Below are 21,165 nucleotides of genomic sequence, written 5' to 3' on the forward strand. Positions count from 1 at the left end.
AGATTGCCAATTGCATGCCACCGGCACAGCTGTGAGTGACCAGCGGGGTTCTTCTGGAGCTGCTATCCTTTTGGAAGGTCTAGAATCTTCGATCCAGAGAAGGATGAGGGGGTGTACTATTGTAGCCGATTGCGAGCTGCCTTGCAAATCACACGAGACATGCCTGAGGTTGACAAGCAGGGTTTACTCATTGCTCCCTTGGATGCCGTGGTCTTTAAGGGACGCCGGAAGCGAAAATAAGCTGCAATCTTTACCTCATATTGCGGTGTGTACAAAAAAAATGTGGTATCCAACTAAGATTTGCATATATTCGTTGAAATGCCGCCATAATGACGATATAAAATTTGGCCGCTGGGTGCGCTGAGCCCCTGGTGAGCGCCGCCATAGCAGACTACGGAAGTTACACATATCGTTCGTTCGGTTGGAGTTCCTGACGTTATTTCGTGGTTGTTTTGCGATTGGAGGTTGATTTTTGCGACAAAAACAGAAAAGATACATGCTAGTGTTTCCTGACTGTGCTATAGTGTGCTGTCGACTTTCTTTCGGTAATGCGAGGACAAAGTATTTCTTCGACGAACGACACATGGAAGGGCAGCACCGATACAGCGTCAAACTTCAACTGGAGTTTACTACAAAGACAACCCTACCGATGCTGGCCCCAAATCCTTCCGAAGGAAGGTGACCTCATTCTCTCTAGGGGTGAGAGACTTGCTGCTCACATTGTAGGCCGTCTCACATTGCATTTGGCCAGAGTATGTTTCACAACCAACATGCTCTACTAGTCTGTCGTTTTCGTGGTCAAATTGGTCATGGCGCTCGAGTGCTTGGTCATGGTAATCGAGAGATATGTAGTTCAAATCCCGTCAATGTCTGGCTTTTTCGATGACTGTCATATTTCAGTTGTTTCCGAAAGACTGGAAACTTATTCTTGCCGTGAATTCATCTAGGCATACCTGGAGACAGGTGAAACAGGACAAGTGGTGTACGACACACTTCGTTGACGAATGCTTCAAAACAAATATGGAGGTGCTCAGTAGCCTTGGCTTGTTAAGCTGGTGGGGCTGGTGCATGGTAGCGCTGAAGGAGGAGGAAGAGAAACTTCCGGGACAGTTACTTGCTGCTCGAGAAAAGGTGCATGCTGGCTCTGTGGAAAAGGAACAGCAGCCTTTTGCGAATCCCGGCCCCTGGTTGTGCACCCTTTGTTGGAAGGAGCAATTCCTGCTGTATTTTCACGGAAACGGAAGGTAGAAATCTTTACCTCCACTTGGCTTTTCAGTCTACGTCTGATTCCTGCTGCGGATAAAAAAAGAACAGCAGCAATAATTACGAACCCATCTCTCATCGGAGGTGTCGCCTTCAGACTTCCATGAGATCTTCGAATCAAACATTTTAAGCCGTTGTTTTGGAATTTGCCGTGTTTGTCCAGTTCACCTGGCAGCCACCCATGGAGCTCGAGGAACACGTAATATCACGCGCTCCTCAGCTTCTGCTGCAATGCTTTGCGTCAGCGGGCACGCTCCGTGGGCAATCATGTCAGACAGGCAGCCCAGCTGGCTTGTAATCGTAAAAAACATGCCCATCTGTACACCATACTCACAAAATACTGGTGGCACCATAATTCTACGTAACATCTACACCTTGTTCGGACCTTATTTTCCAATTGACAAATTTTGCTTCCGTTGTCCTTTAACCAATTTTTGAGTTTGCTACAATCATAGAAGTTTCACTTCAGGGCTTGGTTACATTTCTAGATGAACATTTTGCCCTGTAGATACTTGAAAAATTCGAAAGAAGATTCCCAAACCCAAAGGGGTTGGGACACTTTTATAGATGTGGTTCATTACGCATAGAGGTGTTGTACTGCGCGCCAGAATACTGAGGAGAAAAGAATTATTCTTCAGCATGTCATACTTGTCGAGATACACACCCTCAAATGCACTCCCGAGCAAAGTGCAGACATCACAGAGCTCAGAGCTGCGTCTATTCGCATTGGCAGCCGTACACACGACTTCTCATGCATTGCCTCACTGGCAGCAGTGACGGCTGTGATGTTGGAGCCGCATGGGTTTCGGTATTTGTTGTGCCCATTTTCTCTGCTTCTGTTACCCTCTTTGCTATGAAACTTTCAATGCAGGTTCACATTGGTGCAAAGAACCGTCTTTTCCGTTTATCTGGGATAGCCTGGGATGACGTGTCACAACCCCTGTGATCATCGGTCTACAAGATGCCCGTATTTAACCAAATCTGGTGCTGGAGAGGAATCTCGCAATTAAAATTGCTCTACAGCTTACTGAAAGCTTACTAGGAGCTGAATCCGGATCTCATGATTTGATCACAATGATGGTTGGAAAAGTTTTGCAGGTAATGAAAGTTACCATGAATGTGGCAAGCGGGTTCACTAGGGGACACGGCATCGTACCTTTACATTTCCAAAGAGGTATTTTTCATTTTTTGTTCCTGAGAAGTGCAGCATCGTTATCCATCATTTATGGTACTAAGAAGTTTCATGAATATCTGTGGGGACGCAAGTTTACTGTGTGCCGCGGTTGCGTGGTGTTTGGGTACAGTACTTCTTTCGCACTTGTGACTCTACCGAGAGCCTATATGACCTGCATACTAAAATTTTGCATTGTTTGAATATTGTAACGAACGCTTTCGCGTGATTTGCGCACCCCGAACTCTTCAGACTTCTTTTTGGGGAGAAAAAGTGCAAATTATGGGAGTAAATATGGTACACTTAAGTTTTTTGTGAACGGTTATTGCTTGTTTCTGTGCAAAACTGCTAGTTGTTCTACATGCTCTGCGACAATTTGTGACCATGTTGCTGCAAACTGAGAGCACTTGTTCGCTAGCAACCTGAAGCAGATGGTACAGAAATGTACATTTGAGCTACCTTTTCCAGGAGTAGAATCTTCTGTTGGCCTGTGTTTTGCCACAAAGTGGGAGGATTGCCTTGTCGAGGTAGCAGTGATGATTCTGAGTACTCTTCAACTCTCTCACATTTCAGTCAAGAATGCTATCTCTTTGCTAGTTCACACTTTACAGGCTCTCGCTGTATACATCATAAATCGCGACAGCCACCTCTGTAGCTGGTGATCCCTAATGATGTAACACAAGGTTAATAACGAAAAAAAAGAAAGAAATGGAACTGAGTGAATCTTTCTTATACCCGGTCTCTAAATCACTGCCGACGAACTTACTGTCGCTGGGGGCGACTCCCCGTTTTCGTCACCCTCATCAGAATCATGTGGTCATATTCTGCCCTGACCTCACTCACAGTGGCTTCATCCGTGAATGGCTCTGTGATGTCAGCATCGTCGTCTGCGCAAACAAAGTCGTCCCAACCAATGCTGGGATGAGCCAGATCCGCATCTACGACGCGCTTCTACAACTTTTTCGTGGAGCCAGTCTTGTTGAGAAGCCTCCAGAGCCGCATCATCTTCGTCGACGGCATCCATGAATCCTGCCTTGCGAAAGCAATGGATAATGAACTGGCTGCTGATTTCCACCCGAGACGCTTTGCTCATTTCTATGGCACTAAACATTAAGATGTGGAGCGGGACGTCAACAGTTGGACGATCCATCGCAATGACGAGCCGCCGATAGCACACTTTAAACGCATGGATGATGCCTAAGCCCAGGGGCTGAATCTTGGATGTGGCGTTCAGCGATAAAAACAACATGGTGACCGCCATCAGAGAAGGCTTCACGTGGTGCGCCGCACAGTTGTCCAACACAAGCAGGACCTGTCTGTTTTGTCGTGCATTGTCACGGTCAAACTCCGCAAGTCACTCGGCAAACAAGTCACGGGTCATCCAGGCTTTCTTATTGTGGCGATAGCGCACTGGCACGTAGTGGCTGAAGCATTGTGGGTTTTCCCGATCACGAACAGCAGGCACCGGTCGCTGCCGTCCATGTTCGTATGCTAGAGCACAGTTATGCAAAGCTTGCTGTTCTTGCCACCACTGCATTTGTTCCCCTTCAGTGCATGTGTTTTTGCGGGAAGCATTTGATAAAATAATGCATATCCGTCAGCATTATACACATCCTGTGCACTGTAGCTTGCAATTGTGGTAATGTTTTCGTCGAGACACGTGTTGACATCCTCAATGTCGACAGAAGCGGCCTCTCTGGCAACACCCTTGAAAATGATCCCATGGCAAACCTTAAACCAATGAAGCCATCGCTTCCCTTGACTAAAATTAGGGAACTCCAAGAGAAATGCAAAGTCCTTTGTCTCTTTGTCCTTTGCGATTATCGAGATCGTGGACCTGGACAAGCCATACTTCTTAGCCAAGTCAGAATCCTTCTCGCCCCTCGCCAAGTCAGTAACGATTGCAACTGTGGAATAAAGCCAAGGAGCCACAGAGGTGACAGAAGAGATATCCGTTTAATGCAGCGAACTGAAGTAGAATGAAAAACCCTTGCTCAAGCAGGATCACGAGGAGGATGTGTAGTGACGTCATGGTGTCATCTTCCTCAACACACTCCCCCGCGAAACAATTCCGAAGCTCACACAGTGTCGCCCTCCTGCCTGTAAAGCAGCTGAATTGGTCGGATTAACATCCTCCCGTCCGCCAACCTTACATGGCTTGACCGTACTCTGCCGTCTGTGCTGCCGAATACCTCTTCAACTTGACCCAGAGGCCATGCTACTCGGGATACATTTTTTTTTGCAAGGAGTACGATATGCCGAACCTTGACGCCAGTCAAAGGACAAGGCGGACAGATATTCGACGATTGCAAACACAAAATGTAATCCCTGGTTCATTTCGCCCAAAGAACAGCGGTCAGGTTTTCTTTGTAGGCCCAGTGTCTTTGGAGGTTACCAGCCGTTGAGTTGTCCACATCCAATGCGTGAAGTGCTGGAAGGGCTGTAAGTCTTTTCCCCACCAAGAAGTGAGCAGGTGAAAGCGCTTTGGAATCGCTTTGACCTTCAGAGATGTAGGTGAGCAGTCTTGAAATTGATGACAGCTTCCACCTGAGTGACAACCATAGATAATCCTTGAACCTCAGTGTGCTCTTTTCCAAAACCTTGTGAAGGAAGGTCTTGACGCTGCGGATCAATCTTTCCCAAAACCCTCCTCACCAGGCAGCACACTCTGCAGTGAAATGCCAGGTGACTCAGTTCGATGTAAGAAGCCTGGTGACTCGAGGGACCTGGGACAGCCGTGCCAGGGTGAGGTGTCACAGCGGACACGTTTAAATGTGAGAAAATTGCCAGAATAGATCTTCAGCTGAACGTGGCGTTCCACTGAAGATCTATTCTGGCAATGTGACGTGCGTTGCATACCAGAAAAATCTTAAACAGCCCCAGTCGTGTTTATCCAATACAATTTGTAGAAAACCCTTCTCGACGTCCGCTATAAGGGCTGCCGGGTAAGTGCGGAAGCGCAAGAGTAGCTCCAGAACAAATTAAGTCCAGAATGGAGAGCTTCATTAAGCGAGATGCAGCCAGATGCCTTCGATAAAGCATCGAAGACAATGCGGACTTAGGCCGTTTTCCGGTCTCTTCAAATTACCACGTGACGTGGCACATAATAGACCGGTCCCAAATTGACTTCAGGGTCTGTAACGCGCTCTGCATGACCATTACTCAAATACTCCCATATACATAGTCTGATCGTACTTCTGTAGCAGTGACTCGTCCTGCAACTATTTTTTTGTGATTGCCTGAAGGGTGCTGCACTGTTAAAGTCTTGTCTCCCAGCGAATGCAGCTTCTCTTCATCCCATGTCAGACTTACTATGTACCAACCGTCTTCGAACGAAGCCGAGGAACAAAATCGCTACAGCACAATGTCGTTATCTGGGTTAGACTGTTCGAGGTGGACAATGCCCATGTGTTCTAGTTCCCAGAAAGCACGCAGCTGTGAGTCAATATCGCCGACAGTGTCTCCAGATTATACCCCAATAGAATCATCTTGCTTGGAGGTGTTCGCAGACAGGCCTTGCAGCGTCCACCTGAAAAGCGTTTCGACAGCTACCAGCTGTTCTGATAACCGAACGGAAGTGCCGGTGACAATCTTCAAGTAAAAATCACTGCCCATTAGCAGCAAAACGTCACCGCTGGCTTTATGGGTTCGTCAGCAATGTCAAGACTCATGGCTTTCAGCTGCCTTGACAGATCTTCATTAAGGGCTGGGAGCTTGTTCGAACATATTTGCTCGTATTCAAGTGCCTAGATCGTAACTGTATTGGCTATATAGTACCACTTGTATGCAACGGTATGTAGTACAGTTAAACCTCCCTATAGCGAACTCTCCATGCTGCGAATTTCTCTATTTAGCGAACTTTTTCAAATGCTTGTACATTTGTCCCATTGAAGCCCATGTATTTGGGTTTTCCGTACAGCAAAGTGCGTTTGCCCGTGTTCTCTGTGTTACGAAGTTCCGCGCGCGTTGAACACCGCTCCGATTCTCGGAAATAGTGCGACGTTCCAAACTTTCTGGAATTCAGGGCCATCTGGGGTGCCGGACGCATCATATCCAGGTCGCTCCTTGTGTTGGAGAAGCCTGTACAAAGGAGAGGTGGTGAGAGGAGGGTGCCGGGGGTTCGGTGACTGGCGCAACCGGCATGCGCAACCAGCGTTCGACGAATGAGAGGGAAGGAGGGCCCCTCCTCTCTTCCTACAGTTTACACCCGCCGGTCAGGTGTCACTTTTGGTTCCGCGTGTGAGCGGGTAAAGTGGACGCCATGGCAAACGTGGTCAAGCGGAAATCGTTGTCCGTAGAATTCCAGCATTCTGGAAGACACTTCGTACGCGCTCGCTGTGCTCCAGCGATGGGAAGAACTTCGAGAACAAGGTGGGGTGCCGGATGATGTTGCACTGGAGGACTTTTTGGACGCCGACTCAACGGCAGTATGCACAGAGGAGCTTACTGAGGCCGACATCGTCGCCGGTCTGCGTAAGGATACACACGAGGACAGCGAGAGCGACACTGAAGAGGACATGTGTGTGCCATCTGTTAGGGAGGTGCTCGACTCTATTGACGTGCTTCGACGATACGCGGCATCGAACAAGGACCAGGAGGGCGCTCTGGCGGTGCTGGCAAACTATGAACGGTCTGTGACACCGACGTTCTTCAAGACTGTGCAAAAGCGAGTAACTGACTATTTCTGTGCCAAATAAATTGCTTCTTTCTCTTCCATAGTCTTGTTTTTCGTGCGTTATATTCCCGGGAACTTCAGGCTACTTAACTGTAGTAACAACCACCGAAATTTAGCTAACGTTCTCTATAACGAAGTTCTCCATATAACAAAGTTTTGCGATGTGTTTACCGACTTCGCTACATAGAGGTTTAACTGTGCGAGGGGGAGCGACATTTCCAAGGGTGTGAATATGCAAGTCGTCAGTACGCAACGCAGTGCATCCAATCTTGGCCGAGATATCCTTGCGGATAAAACTGCGCTGGCTGCCTCCATCGAGCGGAAGTCGCACTAGACATCGTTGGCCATTCTCACCCTGTGCCCATACCTTTGCTGTTTGCAAAATAAATTCCCGTTCAGGCTGCACCTTGGGAGCATGTGGGGCAGAGGGCATGGTCGTGACGTCCTGAACCACTGCAGCGCTTGACGACAGAGCTTGAGATGTCGTGACGATGTCTGGAATAACAGCCACATTTGACGACGAAGCGGAAAGTCCTTCCAGACACAACTGTGTGAGATGCCCCTATTGCAATTTTGGCAACAAAGTCGATAGCAGACGTGACAGTTCTTTCAAGAAATGTGACCGCTTGCCACACAGAAAGCAATGTCCTTCCCGACGCAATAGGCTCCGCTTGTACGCTGTGCTCAGTGGGGCTGTACAAGCTTCTAGCGAATGCTCTTTAGACTTGCACAGTACACACACCACCTCCGTCGCGCTAGCTGCTAAAGAAGCAGCAGTAGGGCAAAGGGGTGTCTTCTGGCGATCAGTAGTATCTTTAGTAGTGGTCCTTAGACTAAGCTGTCGACCTGCGGACCCGTTCTCGAAACTCAGTTTCCTTTTCAAGGAAATCCAAAAGTGATGACAGATCATCGGCCGTCAATGTGTGGCTGCCAAGGCGGTTGCAGAGTTGGTTCTCTTCACACGATGGTATTCCAACTCAAGTGATGGAGGTATCTTACAAAGAATTGTCCGGAAAATGGTAATCGAATATTGGCTTCGCGATACACCCAGACTCTGAACAGTAACAGCCTCATGAAACTTCCTCAGACTTCTGGCGTCATCAATATACTTCACAGGAGGCAAGTCGAATAAAGAATCGAAGTGGTCGCTCACCAGAAGCTCGGTCTTGCCGTGCCGTGAGGATATCAACAGCCGTAACGTAGTTCTCGTCTCTGAGTGATAGTCCCTCTATTGCTCGAGCAGCAGGTCTGGTGACGATTGAGAGCAAATATTTGAACTTGTTGACGTTAGAAAATCTGACACAAAACTGATCCCAGAAACCTTGCCACTGAAACAGCTCACCAGGAAAGAGGTCAATCCACGTCTTTGTCAATTTGACGCCGCCTGCAGAAGAGCCCACGCCTTGAGATGGCGCAGACGAAGGCTGTGGAGCACTGCCGACCTGAGCGGATGCCAGTCTCGTCGCACCAGGCCACAGCGTTCAGAGCTTCACGGACGTGACCGAGATAGTGATAATAGATTCTGAGTACTGGTCGCAGGCCTTGCGTTCTGCTTCCAAGAACGCTTCGTCTATAAGGACCTGGATCTCTTGGTTGAGCTGATTCAAGGTTGATGCTTTTGTTTGGAGAAACGTAAGCTGAGCAGTAAGCTGAGCAGGATCGTGGGGCGATGCAGCTAAGAGAGACTTCGGATCGTTGATGATACACGTCACAGTCGCTCGGCTGGAAGCTCACATCTTCTGTCGTTCCACTTTATCCATGGCAACCTATGGCAGTCAGTAACCCTTGCGTAAAATTGCTTCCCGGGTTTTGGCACCACATGTGCAATAAGGCCAAGGAGCCACAGAGGTGACTGAAGAGATATCCGTTTAATGCAACAAAATAAAGTAGAATGAAAAACCCTTGCTCAAGCACGATCACGAGGAGGATGTGTAGTGACGTCATGGTGTCATCTTCCTCAGCAGCAATCTTTGTTGCGATGTCCACGACTTTGCGTTTGTTGCCGCATGTTGACGCCATGCTGTGTCTCCAACCTGCCATGCTTCCACCGTCGTGCACGGAACTGAAACTGCTGAAACTTGCGACTGGGACACGGGCTGCACGGGCTATCTGAAGGACATGAGATGCCAGCACGTGACCCTAGCCCGCCCGCAATGCCTGACACACAAGATTGCAAAGGGCGCGCTTGTGGAGGAGGAAAGGGAGCACAAGAGAAGAGGGGAAAAGGGCCACAAGGAGCACTTTCCGCAGTTTTTATTAAAGTTTAATGCACATGTCCGTTTGATGTAAGCGATTATTCGCTGTATCTGAGAAAAAGTACCATAGAGTTAATGCATATTTTGACGGTGGCGTCATTGTAACAAGTTCATAGTAAGCGAGCATTTGCACACTTAGAAACCGCAAAACATTTCAGTTCTGCTCCGTCCAGCTGAAGCTTTAGCTTGCTAAAGGCATTCACGCCTAATAAGGTTGTTCCTCGGGGTACAATGTAAAAGTTGCTCTTTGAAGATGCATCCTTGTACATGAAGTTTGCTTCAGAGCATTGTATTACTTGTATGGGACTCCCGGAGTAGTTACGTAGGGCCATGTTGGAATTGTGTACAGGAAATTTGTCCCGGAACTTGGCACGAAATATGTCAGACGACATGAGTGATGCCGATGACCCTGTGTCCAGAAGGAACTTCAATGTCTCCTGCTCTACTGCAACTTCAATTTCTCGAATCTGTAAGGATTTGCTTCTGCAGACTGGTTTGAAATGCCCAACTTTTCCGCAGTTGTAACACTTCCCAGTTTCCTTGCACGTCTTACTATTTGCTAAGTGGTCTGCAGATCTGCAACGGTAACATCTTGCACTAGATGGTGCCCTTGTACATTTCCCGTTGCACTTCCCTTTTTGTGTCTTCTTGGGATGACCTCGAAGCAGCATTACTTGTTCATCCTCCATAGGAAGAAATTCACGAGCTGCCTTCGCTCCTTCTTCGAAATGGGTTGCAGTGAACTGTAATCTTTCCAGTGTAAGCTTCATCACTTCACTTAACAAGCGTTCACGTAGTGCATGCGATGACGTTTCCTCGATGAACTGGTTCCCTACAGCTTCGTCTGCCGCCAAGCCGAATCCACATATAGCTGCAAGTCCATGTAGCTCCAAAATGTTCTCCAAGTAGGATTCTGTAGGCCTCTGCTTCTGACTTTTGAAGCGGTGATGTTTTCCCATGACGTTCACTTTCATGCCAAATCGCTGCTTGAGGATACTAAGTGCTTGATCATACACGTTCCCCGTCAAAGGTCTGTAACGTCTTCGGATGAAGGTGGTGCGTCCCCACCTTCTACGCCCTGTGCTCCACTTGGTGTTCCAGTAACTTGTCTCACCTCAGCTAATTTTTGTAGTAGCGTGAAGGGCCTTTGACCTTCGATTCCCAAGCTGTGAACTAGTATGGCCTTCTTACGTGCTGCGGAAAAGGCTGCACCAGCTGCTGCCATGTAGTTCAAAAATAGGCCTACCCATCATGTCCATGGAAGAGGCGGTGTTCCCGGTACGTCGAGGAATGACCAGCTCCCGTGGCATAGTGGTTAGGATGATCGCTTTCCACAGCGAGACTGGGAGGTGACACAGCTTCAAAGCCCGTCACCGGCTGTGCTGTCTGAGGTTTTCCCTGGATTTTCCGAAGACTTTCCAGACGAATGTCGGCACAGTTCCCCTTGAAGTCGGCTCAGCACGCATACTAACCCCCCCACCTGTCCCCCACTCCTTCCTGCTGTCCTCTCTCCATCTGTCCTCGTCTGTACGCCACTCATAGCCAAGTTGGTTCGTGATGCTAACACAGAAATAAAATTAAAAAAAAACGTTGAGGAATGGAGGCAGCGGTGCCACCATAAAATTCATTGTAGAGCGAAGCATAGAAATGGCTTACATTGCAAATCCGTTATGCAATTCAGGTTTTCAGTCGTCGCCAAAATCACAGAGTTGCACACCAGCACAAAGCAAGCAAGCAACAAGCACAGAGTTGCCGCCTCTCCATTTCATAGAGCCACTGGAACAGCTCACATTCAGGATGTACTCAACGTTGCGTTACTTAAAAATTTCTCACAGGCTCTTTGAAAACCTTGCTTGTACCAGTAACAGCGGACTCGTCGTCGTCCTACATATCAAAGTGTTCAAAACTGTGTACCAAGAGGGGCAAGGCGGTTTGCCTCCCCCCTGGAGGTTCAAGGTCATTTGTGAAAATTGTGCACTCTTTATTCATAGATCATCACGAGTTCTCTCAGATGTCATAATAATATGAACTTCTGACCACCCGCACAGCCCACAATGTCCGTCTCCAGGGAAAGAGCTGTCCTATCCAGAAGAAGCTCCTATCCACGAAGAAATTTGCCTTTCCAGCTTGGAAAATATCCTGTGAACGTGCCTGATCCGTACACTGTGCTAACACACACGAGCACAGACACAGATACACAGACGTGCAGACACAGTTTTGACGTTTTTTTTTATTCGTGCGCCGGCCGTTATGTTCGGCGGCAGCACGCTGACCATTTCGAGCCGGCGGTGGCGGTCTGCGAAAAAGTGGTCGCAGTGGTGGCCCCTCTACTCCATGGTGCACACACACACACTTCCAAAAGTAGGCATAGCAAAAACCAGCTCCCAGATACAGCTAGTGGATTGGATTAAACTGGCTATTCTGTCATTGTCGTGTCACTGTCTTCTGTCATTGCAGTATCGCTGCGACTGTTTTTGACGTGGGTTGTGTCTCGCAACCATCTTGGCAGTTTCCGTTTATCCGAAGTGTATAAGGGTGGCTGTTTCAACTATCTGAAGCTTTTTGTCATTGCATGCATAGGAAACCAACCAAAGACGACTGTGTTGTTCCGTTTATCTGTGATTTCCGTTTAACCAAGTTTCGTTTAATCCACTGTACATGCAAGTGATGTCAACTCACATCTCCGGGAGAGAAACGAAACATGCACTCCTTCGACGCTTCACACAAAATCATGTCTGCAGTTTTGCAACGCTGTACTGTAAGGTGGGCTTCACCCAACACAGATGTGTGTGTGAGGTGAAGCCGACTTGTGGGATGGTGACGCCTACCAAAAGAATGGTGGCATGTGTGTTAACACGACTGATCTTTTCTGATACTCTCTAAATACAAATTCAGTTTTGCAATGCATGCAACAACTGCACATTAGGTTTGGTGATGGTGGTCTGACAGAAAAAGAAAGACTGGCACCTTTGAATGCGATATTCGAAAAAGTATGAAATATATTCAAATATCACTGGTCAGTTCGGTGTTCAAAAGTTCCACAGTCCTATGCGTACATTCACCCAGTTGGAAACTGCGACTTGTTGCAAACTATGGTGTCGCTCTGTTGACGTTGTGTCATTGCCACTCTTTCATGCCATGGGAAACATCCTCCCTGCTGAAAAACACAAAACATTTGAAATAAAATTTAAAAAAATACTGATAAATAACCATGTTGCATCACTCACTCAGCATTTTTTCATGCTTGTTCTGGAGGGAAAGTTCACAATGTGTAACTCACATGTTCACAATGTGCAACTCACAGTGTGCGCACAAAATGATAAGAATCAAGTAATAACGAATACAGTTCGATATGCCATTTGACAGCAGGGCTGCTTGTCCGTCGCGTAGCGAAAAGATTGCAACGAAACAGTTGTTGTACGAAATGCCGCAAGTGTTCATTGTACACGCACGCATTGCTTACTAGGGGCAAAAATTGGATGCTACGATTTTTAGTTCTGTCCACAACAGTTGTATCGATCCAAAGCCAATATGTTACTCTGTGGAAACCTTGCAAGAATGTCGGAAATACAAGCAAAGAGACACTCAAGAGCCAAGCTCTGAACAACAGCTTTGTTGCGTTCCCCTGTGATTCTCTCTTATCAATGAGACATGAGGTACAACAACCGAAGAAATGTCAAATTCTTCTTCAACAAATTCTTCTTGTCTTGATGGGAAAGTTATGCATCAACTTGTACAACTTCAGGAAGCTGAATATCATTGTTGCATTTTTGGTGATACGATATGCCATGTAAAACAGTTGACATGGTTACAGAAATACCATGTTTTTATTTTTATTTTACTAAGTTTTTAACTAATTAACTACTTTATTATTTAACTAACTATTATATTTAACTAACTAACTACTAACTACCACGTTTTTGTGGCTTCATAAGAAGAACTATTAGCTGGGAAGGCACATATGTAAGGACGCGTACATGTTCACTTGCATGAGTCAAGGACGTTGGAGATGGAAGGAACGTTTTACGGAAGCTTTTCGAGATCATGCAGTGCGAAAGACCGGAATACAGAAGGATTTGGATAATTTTGAATTGTGGGAAATTTATTTTTTCTTGATTTCATTTATTTTTTTCAATTGAACTTTAAAAATTCCCAAGCGAACCTTACCTTTTTTTTTAACAGAAATATGATGTCCTCCACGGATAACCGCAGACCCAACAAAGACTATGCACAGTATCGCAACAAAAATAGTCGAAAAAAAATAGTAAAAATTATGCTGTAGGCCCCGCCTGCTTGATTTTCACAGAGAAACATACTTGAAATCTAAGTCTAGACGAGAAAGTGTCCCTGCCTTCATTTGTTTTGGCCTTTGTGATAAAGACGGTTGTTTTCTTTGTGATAAGACGGTTGTCACCAGCATCACGGTCAACGCGGCGCAAAGGAAGGTAAAACGAAAGGCGGGAACACTTCCCCCTCTCCCCTCAAATACTGTGGGCTTTTCTTTGTGACAATCAAGCAGGCGGGGCTAAAGCCAAATTTGTACTAATTTTTGGGGGCCTGTGGTTATCCCCTGGAGGACTTCATATTTCTTTAAAAAAGTGAGGTTCACTTGGCAATTTTCAAAGTTCAATTGAAAAAATAAATTTTTTGCAATTAAAAATTGTACAAAGTATTCCTCAATGGTGGCAAAATTTTCCACAAGGTAATTGCCGGAAGCCTGACAGTCCCCCAGCGAATACGTAGCCAGTTAGAATTTTTTATCACCTCAGGTGAAACACCCTGCATAATATAACAAAGGAATGATGTTACAAATGAGTACTATATTCTTAGCTCGGCTTTTTCTTATGTGTGGTGATGCTGAGGAATCCAATCATTTTTTACTCGTAGCAACCATGCACAATTGGTTTCCCTATATCAACGGAAACGACTTCCACAACGAACGTTACCTAATCTGAGCTGTTTTCTCTCTTCGTATGGGTATGCATGCCTTCTTTTAGGGTTACAGTACCCAAAGGTTTCTTAGACGATCCGCAGGGCAATGACCCTGCAAATGACACAAAGAGGAATTTCCCACGATCAGAGCCGTAGCGAGGCAAGTTTGCGGCCAAGGCAGGGTAGATCTGAAGCGCCCCCCTTCTCCAACTGCCGTCAGAAGCCCTGTGAACAAAGAAATGAAAACGCTTATTTGCACTGCCAAGATCATAAATTCAAATTTTCTTCGTTCCCGCTTTATCCTGTCCAACCAACCTGCCAGGGCCTGCCATTCGGCGCCCATGATGGTGCCCGAGGCGGCTACCTTCCTTGCACACCCGCCGCTACAGCTCTGCCCAGATTGTGTTTTCCGGGGTTCAAGCACCGGGGGAATTTGCACTGTTCTTAGCAAGCTTTGTTAATGTGTATGAGAATGAGATAAAAAAAAACGAAAATTTAGCCTATAGTTAGAGTCCTAGTCTGTACGAAACTGACTACTGATTCTTATACAAAATTGATTACTTATTCTAGGCACAACCCGGTTATGCTAAAGAGGACACTCCTATTTGCTTTTCGTATTAGAAACCGATTTGACTGACCAGTAAAATAGAAATGAAGCAAGCGCCTTCTCAGGTACACGTAAATTTTGCAACTTCGCCATTCATCTTTAATAATGAAATGTTATCTCCCTGAAATTTATTATGACAACCATTTAAGTGGCTAGACCCAGGAACATTATCGGGTTGGTTGCATCTAGACATACTATGCGCAGAATAACTTAGAGGGTGCGGACATCGAATAGAGATCTTTTACGAACAAGATACAAACACAAGATAGGAATAAGAACAATTATATTGTGATTCTGGGATGGGCCGTGCTTTTGTATCTGCCATTCGCATTTTGTCTAAAAAGAAAATATTAATAATAATAATAATAAAAAACACGAGGAAGATAAATATGGTTGAAAAGAAAAAAAAGTTCGCAGACGGTCGGTTACAGTGACTGCATGATGGCAAGTTCCCGAGGTCAATTCAATGAAACCAATACACTACATTAAAAAAAAAAAAAAAAGAAGACTACAACGAAAAGTGCAGAAACAGCTGTAGCAGAAAACGTCTTCTTTCGATATTTGCCTGCGACATTTCTCGGGGAAGCGCATGTGTTGTGTTCCTTCTTAAGTCCTCGTCTTATAGCGCTCAGCAGCAATATGGTCTCATACCAACAAGCCCAAATTTCGTCACTCATCTCGGGGAAGGCTGGGACTTACAAACCATGGTTACCAACTTACGCGGTAAATCTCGCTTGCCACAGCCCATCAGTTTCGGTTTCGCTGGGCGGTGCGTGGGTAGCTTTTAGGCATTCAGGCTGCCCTTGATACACTCCGATTACGGTGAAAATTTCAGGATTTGTTCTGTGCATAATTGTCTCTCTTCAGTGCGGATTTTGCTTTCAAACAAGCACTAGAACAATCCGAAATGACACGTTGAAAAATCCAATTTTTCAGGTTTTCTTAGGAGTGTTTATAAATTACCTACGTCAAATATCAATAATACGGGGCTGTGGCCGTGGCACACTTTGTGTATCCCAGGACACAACGCTGCAAAAAAATTCATAGTGCTATTTTCTTTTTTCTTCGCGTAAAACCTTGGCAAAGATGAGCAAAAAATGAGAATATGGTCATGTTCCTCACTTTATAGTAGAACAGCTGAGCGATGTATAAACAAAATGGCGCTTTAGCACATTTGTATAGAAAAAATGCTTTCCTAGGGTATCAATACGTCCAACGTCAGACAAATAGGAGCGGCGCAATCTTTTGGCAAACATGGCAGTTTTCACAAGAGGACCGGGACCGAAGCCTTAAAGTAGCACAGAAGTCATTTTTAACACCCTGTTTTCTTCCTATAAAACTGTTAAGTAGGCCAGTAAGGTGCACCATAAGTAATTCACACCAGAGTCATAATTATCGCAGAAATTAAATTTAAAGTACGCCGCAAAAAGCAACCGTGCGCAACAGCGGGGAAGAGCAGTACCAGCTTGTGATCTGCCTGGAACCTCGCACTGACGCTATAAGGAGAACGCTCGCTGATTGGTCTAGAGAAATGTTGTCTGCCACTCCTCTGTCGTCTGCTACTTGGCTGTTCGGGATTCTGAAAAAGCCTTTCTCGTGACTTGGTAATGATTCAGCCGCTTCTTCTATCCCCAATCCTCCGGGAGAACTTGCGGAACTGCTTTACAGCGACAAAGGGACAAGGTGCTGACCCCCACTGACCTCCCAACCAGAACAAGTTCTCCTTATAATGTCATCGGTGACGTGGCATCATACCTTCTCATTCTCATTATACCTCGAGTGGTGAGTTAAGGGTGAACGCGTGGAGCCATGTTTCTGTGAGTTTTTTTCTGGGAAACAAATTGCGCACATCAAAACCTTTTGCGCTATGCGGTAAAATGACACACACACTTTCATCAGACGTCTTAATCTGAAAATTTTTTGGATGGCCCTCTGTACTCCTTTAAAGTGTTTTCGAGGGCTGTTGTGGATATTCGACATACTCATATTAGAAAAGACCATCGCCATGTATTCAAGTTGTAGAATATTCGTAGAATATGCAATAACTCAATAGAGAGTTAGATTATGCCAATGGGGTTGTCCAAAACATTAAAAAAGGGAAGAATTTTTGAAGTGTGGAAAATTGGTCAGTGGACTTTATGCCATGTGGACTTGTAAAGCATTGATAGTGGGGACAAGCTTTAGTTCAAGAGTTATGTGAAAGCGGTGGAGTGTGTTTATGTACCGTACCTTTTTGCCTCAATTTGGAAGAAAGAATTACTGTGCATTGAAAGTTGCGATGATCCGTTATGAACTAAAATAGCCACAGAGTAGTGCAAATACAGAATACCGTAATTTCACGCGTGTTGCCGCGGCTTATGCGAGATTTGTTTTTTCTCACGGGCGCTCTGCAGCTTATTTGATGACTATTTTGCACTGGTATTATCCCCATAGCCCTTCTTTAACGTAAGGGCCGACAGTGCCTCTGGTGCTTTGTGCCTTCCCCCAAGCAGCTTTAACGAAAGTGGTGACAGTGATTCATGTCTTCTGGAAGGCCACTGACACGTTGATCCATGAGAAAAACACAACAGGGGCACAATCCGATCATGGTAGAACACTACAACTGACCTCCTTTGTTGTACACCATGCCAACCCCGGAGCAGACCTCGGCAAAACTCACTCATGAGCATGCTCACTTGTGCTCAATTTAGCCAACGAACTCAGCGTGAGTGAGCAAGCCGAGTGCTGAGTGGGCGGTGAGTGAGCGAGCGAGCGAGCCAAGGGCTGAGCTGGCGGTGAGTGAAACTTGAGTGAGTGAGCCGAGAACTGGCCAGGCAGCAAGTGAACTTGAATGAGCGAGAGTCAAAACTGCTGGGTTATGTATGTCTGCATGAAATTGCGAATGCTATGGGGGGGCAACGCATAGCCCCTGTTAACTGCTGCTACAGAAGGCTTCTCAATGCTCCCATTGTTTCAAAATGGCTGCCTTCCCGTGCCTTCACCGACGAAGAAGGACCGTAGCGTGCTGCGCTCAATGCGTGGCTCATGGCACATGCACTCCGTGGAAACTCACTGCGTTCTCACCGCTCGTTCATGGGCGACGCAACAATTGATTATTCGTGGAAAGCAGTAACATGAGCGTGACTGACAAAAGAACTCAAAACAGCACAAACGATGAGTTGAGTTGGAAGTGAGTAAGCGAGCCTAGAGGTGAGCAGGCGGTGAGTGAGCATGTGTGAGCGAGCAGCCGATGAGTGAGCGAGCAGAGAGCAGAGCGACACTGGGAGTGAGCGAGCCGAGGACTGGGCAGGCGGTGAGTGAACTTGAGTGATTGAGAGAGTCAAAACTGCCGAGGTATGCCCCGGAGTACGGATCACAGGGTTTATGGCCTTCTCTATGGTCTCCTTTGTCACACAAATCAGTCGCGCCGTATTGCTCGCAGCTTATCTGTCCAAAAATTTTCAAAACATTCCTAAAAACAGGTCCTGCGGCTTATATGCGTGAAATTGGGGTATACAAAATGAATCTACGGATACCAATTATGAAAAGGAGTAAAAAGAAGTACTGGACACCACCAACAAAGCATACAACATGAAAAAGTTCGCTATGTAGTCGTGCTAAAGTACGCAGCAGAACTATTACCTATGCAACAACAAAGGTAGAGTGGCACGTTTTGCTGGTTTGATTCATCTGCATTGTGCTTTGTTTTTTGTGTGCCCACACTCTGGCTTTTTTAATATGGAGCAACAGCAACAAAGGCATAATTGTACAACATAGAAACAACATGCAAGCAAGTTGATGTAGGCTAGTAGTTGGTAATATTTCCCTGAGCCTGGAGTAGTTGGGAAAAAAGGACAAACACAAATGGCTAGGATCTATCAACTTCTGACTTCTTATTCTGGACTTCTTTGGCTCATACTTATTTTTGACCATGCTTGGTGGACCCTACGTTCTCAGTGCTATTCATACCTCACGTTTTGAGAGCCGATCACATCCCTCAGCAAAATCAGACCTCCTCCTGAGAGGTGAAAACATCCCCTTGGCTTCCCGTTCTGTAAATGTCCTTTTGAATGGTCCTAAGTTTGCTGTCAGTGTTATGCGTGTCATCTCGTCCGTTTGTGTTTGTCCTTTGTTTAAAACTCCCCAGGTTCAGGGAAATGGTGCCAACACCAAAGACATGTTCATGTAGAAGGGTTTTTTTGCAGGGCCCCCAGCAAGTCGTACACTCAGAGTTCCATATCACTGACTGAATGGGCAGTGCCTCAGCCATCCAAGCTCAAGTATACACAGCTGTTCAACTCTTTGGATCGCAGCAGATCAGGATTCTTGAGTGGTGCTCAGGCACGCACAGTGTTGCTGCAATCAGCACTCCATCACACACTTCTCGCTCAGATATGGTTAGTCTTGCATGGTTTTCTTGGACAGTTAACAACCACCTGGTTGTTCTATAAAGAATTTCCCCACCTCCTAGATAATCTGCCCGGGTATGATGTAAGTGTAATGTTTGTCTGTGAGGGAAGAATGAGTGTGTTTGTCACGGGAGGTTCCTGAGCTCTCAGAGGGGTAGCTGCTCTACGTATTGTGCACGGCAGTGGGATTGAAGCTCAAGATTGATGTGTTGCACAGTGCTCTCACTTAGCTCCTACTTAACTCTCACTTTGCTTCCATCATGTGGTAGAGATCTAGAATTTTTCTGCATCCACAACTACTGTACACAAAATCAAGCTTGTGGCTTGATATATTCCAACCTCTTGATGCTTTCCTAATAGTCAAACCTCCACATAACAAAATTGATAAACTCATTGTGAAACTTCACTCTAGGGAGAACTTCGCTGTATAGATCAACAAAAAATACTGTGGCTTACCACTTCTGCTGCTCTGCCAAACGACCAATTGCGTGTGCAAAATGGAGTTTTAATTTTTTCCCGATGAACTCTGAGCTTTGTTTGCACAGTGGGAAATGTCGTGACGACATTGCGTTCGTATGCTGAGCTGGCCTCTAATGCTGCCTCTTTGTTTTCTCTGAGAACATTGATTGCATCCAACACCTCCCAAACCGTTTGCACAGAACATCTCGAACCAGCTGCTGCTCGCTTTGAAGTTGTCACACCCCAGCATTTTGGCAAAATTGACTGCCTCTGTCCTGCACAACTGCTCCAGTCAGCGGAGCTTTCGTCGACATAAATTTTCATGAACCATGTGAATGTCACTTTGTCGACCTAATCGTAAACGGCAAGCTTGAGCCACTTTTGTCTGGCCCTGGTTCATAGCGAAAGCTGCGAGGATTTGACTTCAGGATGTTGGATAACGAATTTGCTGGAATGCCAAATCTGGCTGCAACGTCTTTCTTCTCTTCGCCATTAGCAACAGCTTGCATTTCCGCACGTGGTTAGCGGATCTGGACGCCATGGTGTCTCGAAGCGAAAGTGACGATAGGAAGCCGATTCAGGGAGACTGACGTGGAAACAAAGGGCAAGGAAGCATGCGGCGTTGCCTGCTTTCCTTCTTTCATCTTCCTATTGGCACTGGCGGGTCTTCGTGTTGCCCAGTAGTATGTTTCCGTGCTTTTGTTCCCAGGACATCTGCGTGAAATTCCTTGTTGCAGGGAGAGCTCCGAGAAAAGAACTTCGCTATATGGACCAGTCTTATACATGTAATTCAATTGAAGCAAAACGTGGGTGCTAGAAAACTTCCTTGCATCAAGAACTTCGCCATATGGAGGTTTGACTGTAATCAACACACAAGTACACCTTTTCTTTGTGCGTGGTTATATGCAGGGTGTCGAACCGCAAAAAATACGGGTTCGGTTCAGGTTCGGGTTCGCGTTGTTTTGATTTCGTTCCGGTTCAGTTCCGGTTTGGCCACGCCGAAAATAGAGCAGCACCGAACGCAGCCCCGAACCGGTTCGCGAACCGGTTCAACGCTTCCGTTTTATATGTTCCATAAAACTGCTTTTATCAGGAAATGCGTGGCTAATAGCTTACTGCTGTTGTCTGCATTGACGTCTTTAGCGGTGAGGTAGCCATTTAGCGAGAGAAATGAGAAATGGATGAACACTTATTGCAAATAGAGTCCACGCTGATGAAGCGGTGTAGTCCTGCTACTTTCTGTTCCCAAAATCTCTTTTTTCACACGCACAGTGCCAGCAAGGTACACTTAAAGCAAGCCTAATAAGATGGACAGCGTAACATAGACGACAGTACTTGCCGGCACACTGCCTTCGCAGCGTGAATCGATCTGAAACCGTACTGAAGCATGTCGAAAATAAGCCTACCAGCCTTAC

General features: G+C 46.2%; 1 protein-coding gene across 11 annotated transcripts in view; it reads left to right on the plus strand.

Moving 5' to 3' along the window:
- Positions 1-21,165, plus strand: part of LOC135388552 (intersectin-1-like) — a 337,751-nt gene that overhangs the window by 47,045 nt on the left and 269,541 nt on the right. For 10 of the 11 annotated variants that reach the window (XM_064618160.1, XM_064618162.1, XM_064618161.1 and 7 more), the window contains exon 6: positions 19,088-19,279. The exons of the other annotated variant lie outside the window; for it this stretch is intronic. In XM_064618160.1, coding sequence (XP_064474230.1) covers positions 19,088-19,279 — 192 coding nt within the window. The remainder of the gene's footprint in view (positions 1-19,087; positions 19,280-21,165) is intronic. 11 annotated transcript variants of the gene reach the window in all.

This window comes from Ornithodoros turicata, chromosome 3, assembly GCF_037126465.1.
Source record: "Ornithodoros turicata isolate Travis chromosome 3, ASM3712646v1, whole genome shotgun sequence".
NCBI classification, from domain to species: domain Eukaryota; kingdom Metazoa; phylum Arthropoda; class Arachnida; order Ixodida; family Argasidae; genus Ornithodoros; species Ornithodoros turicata.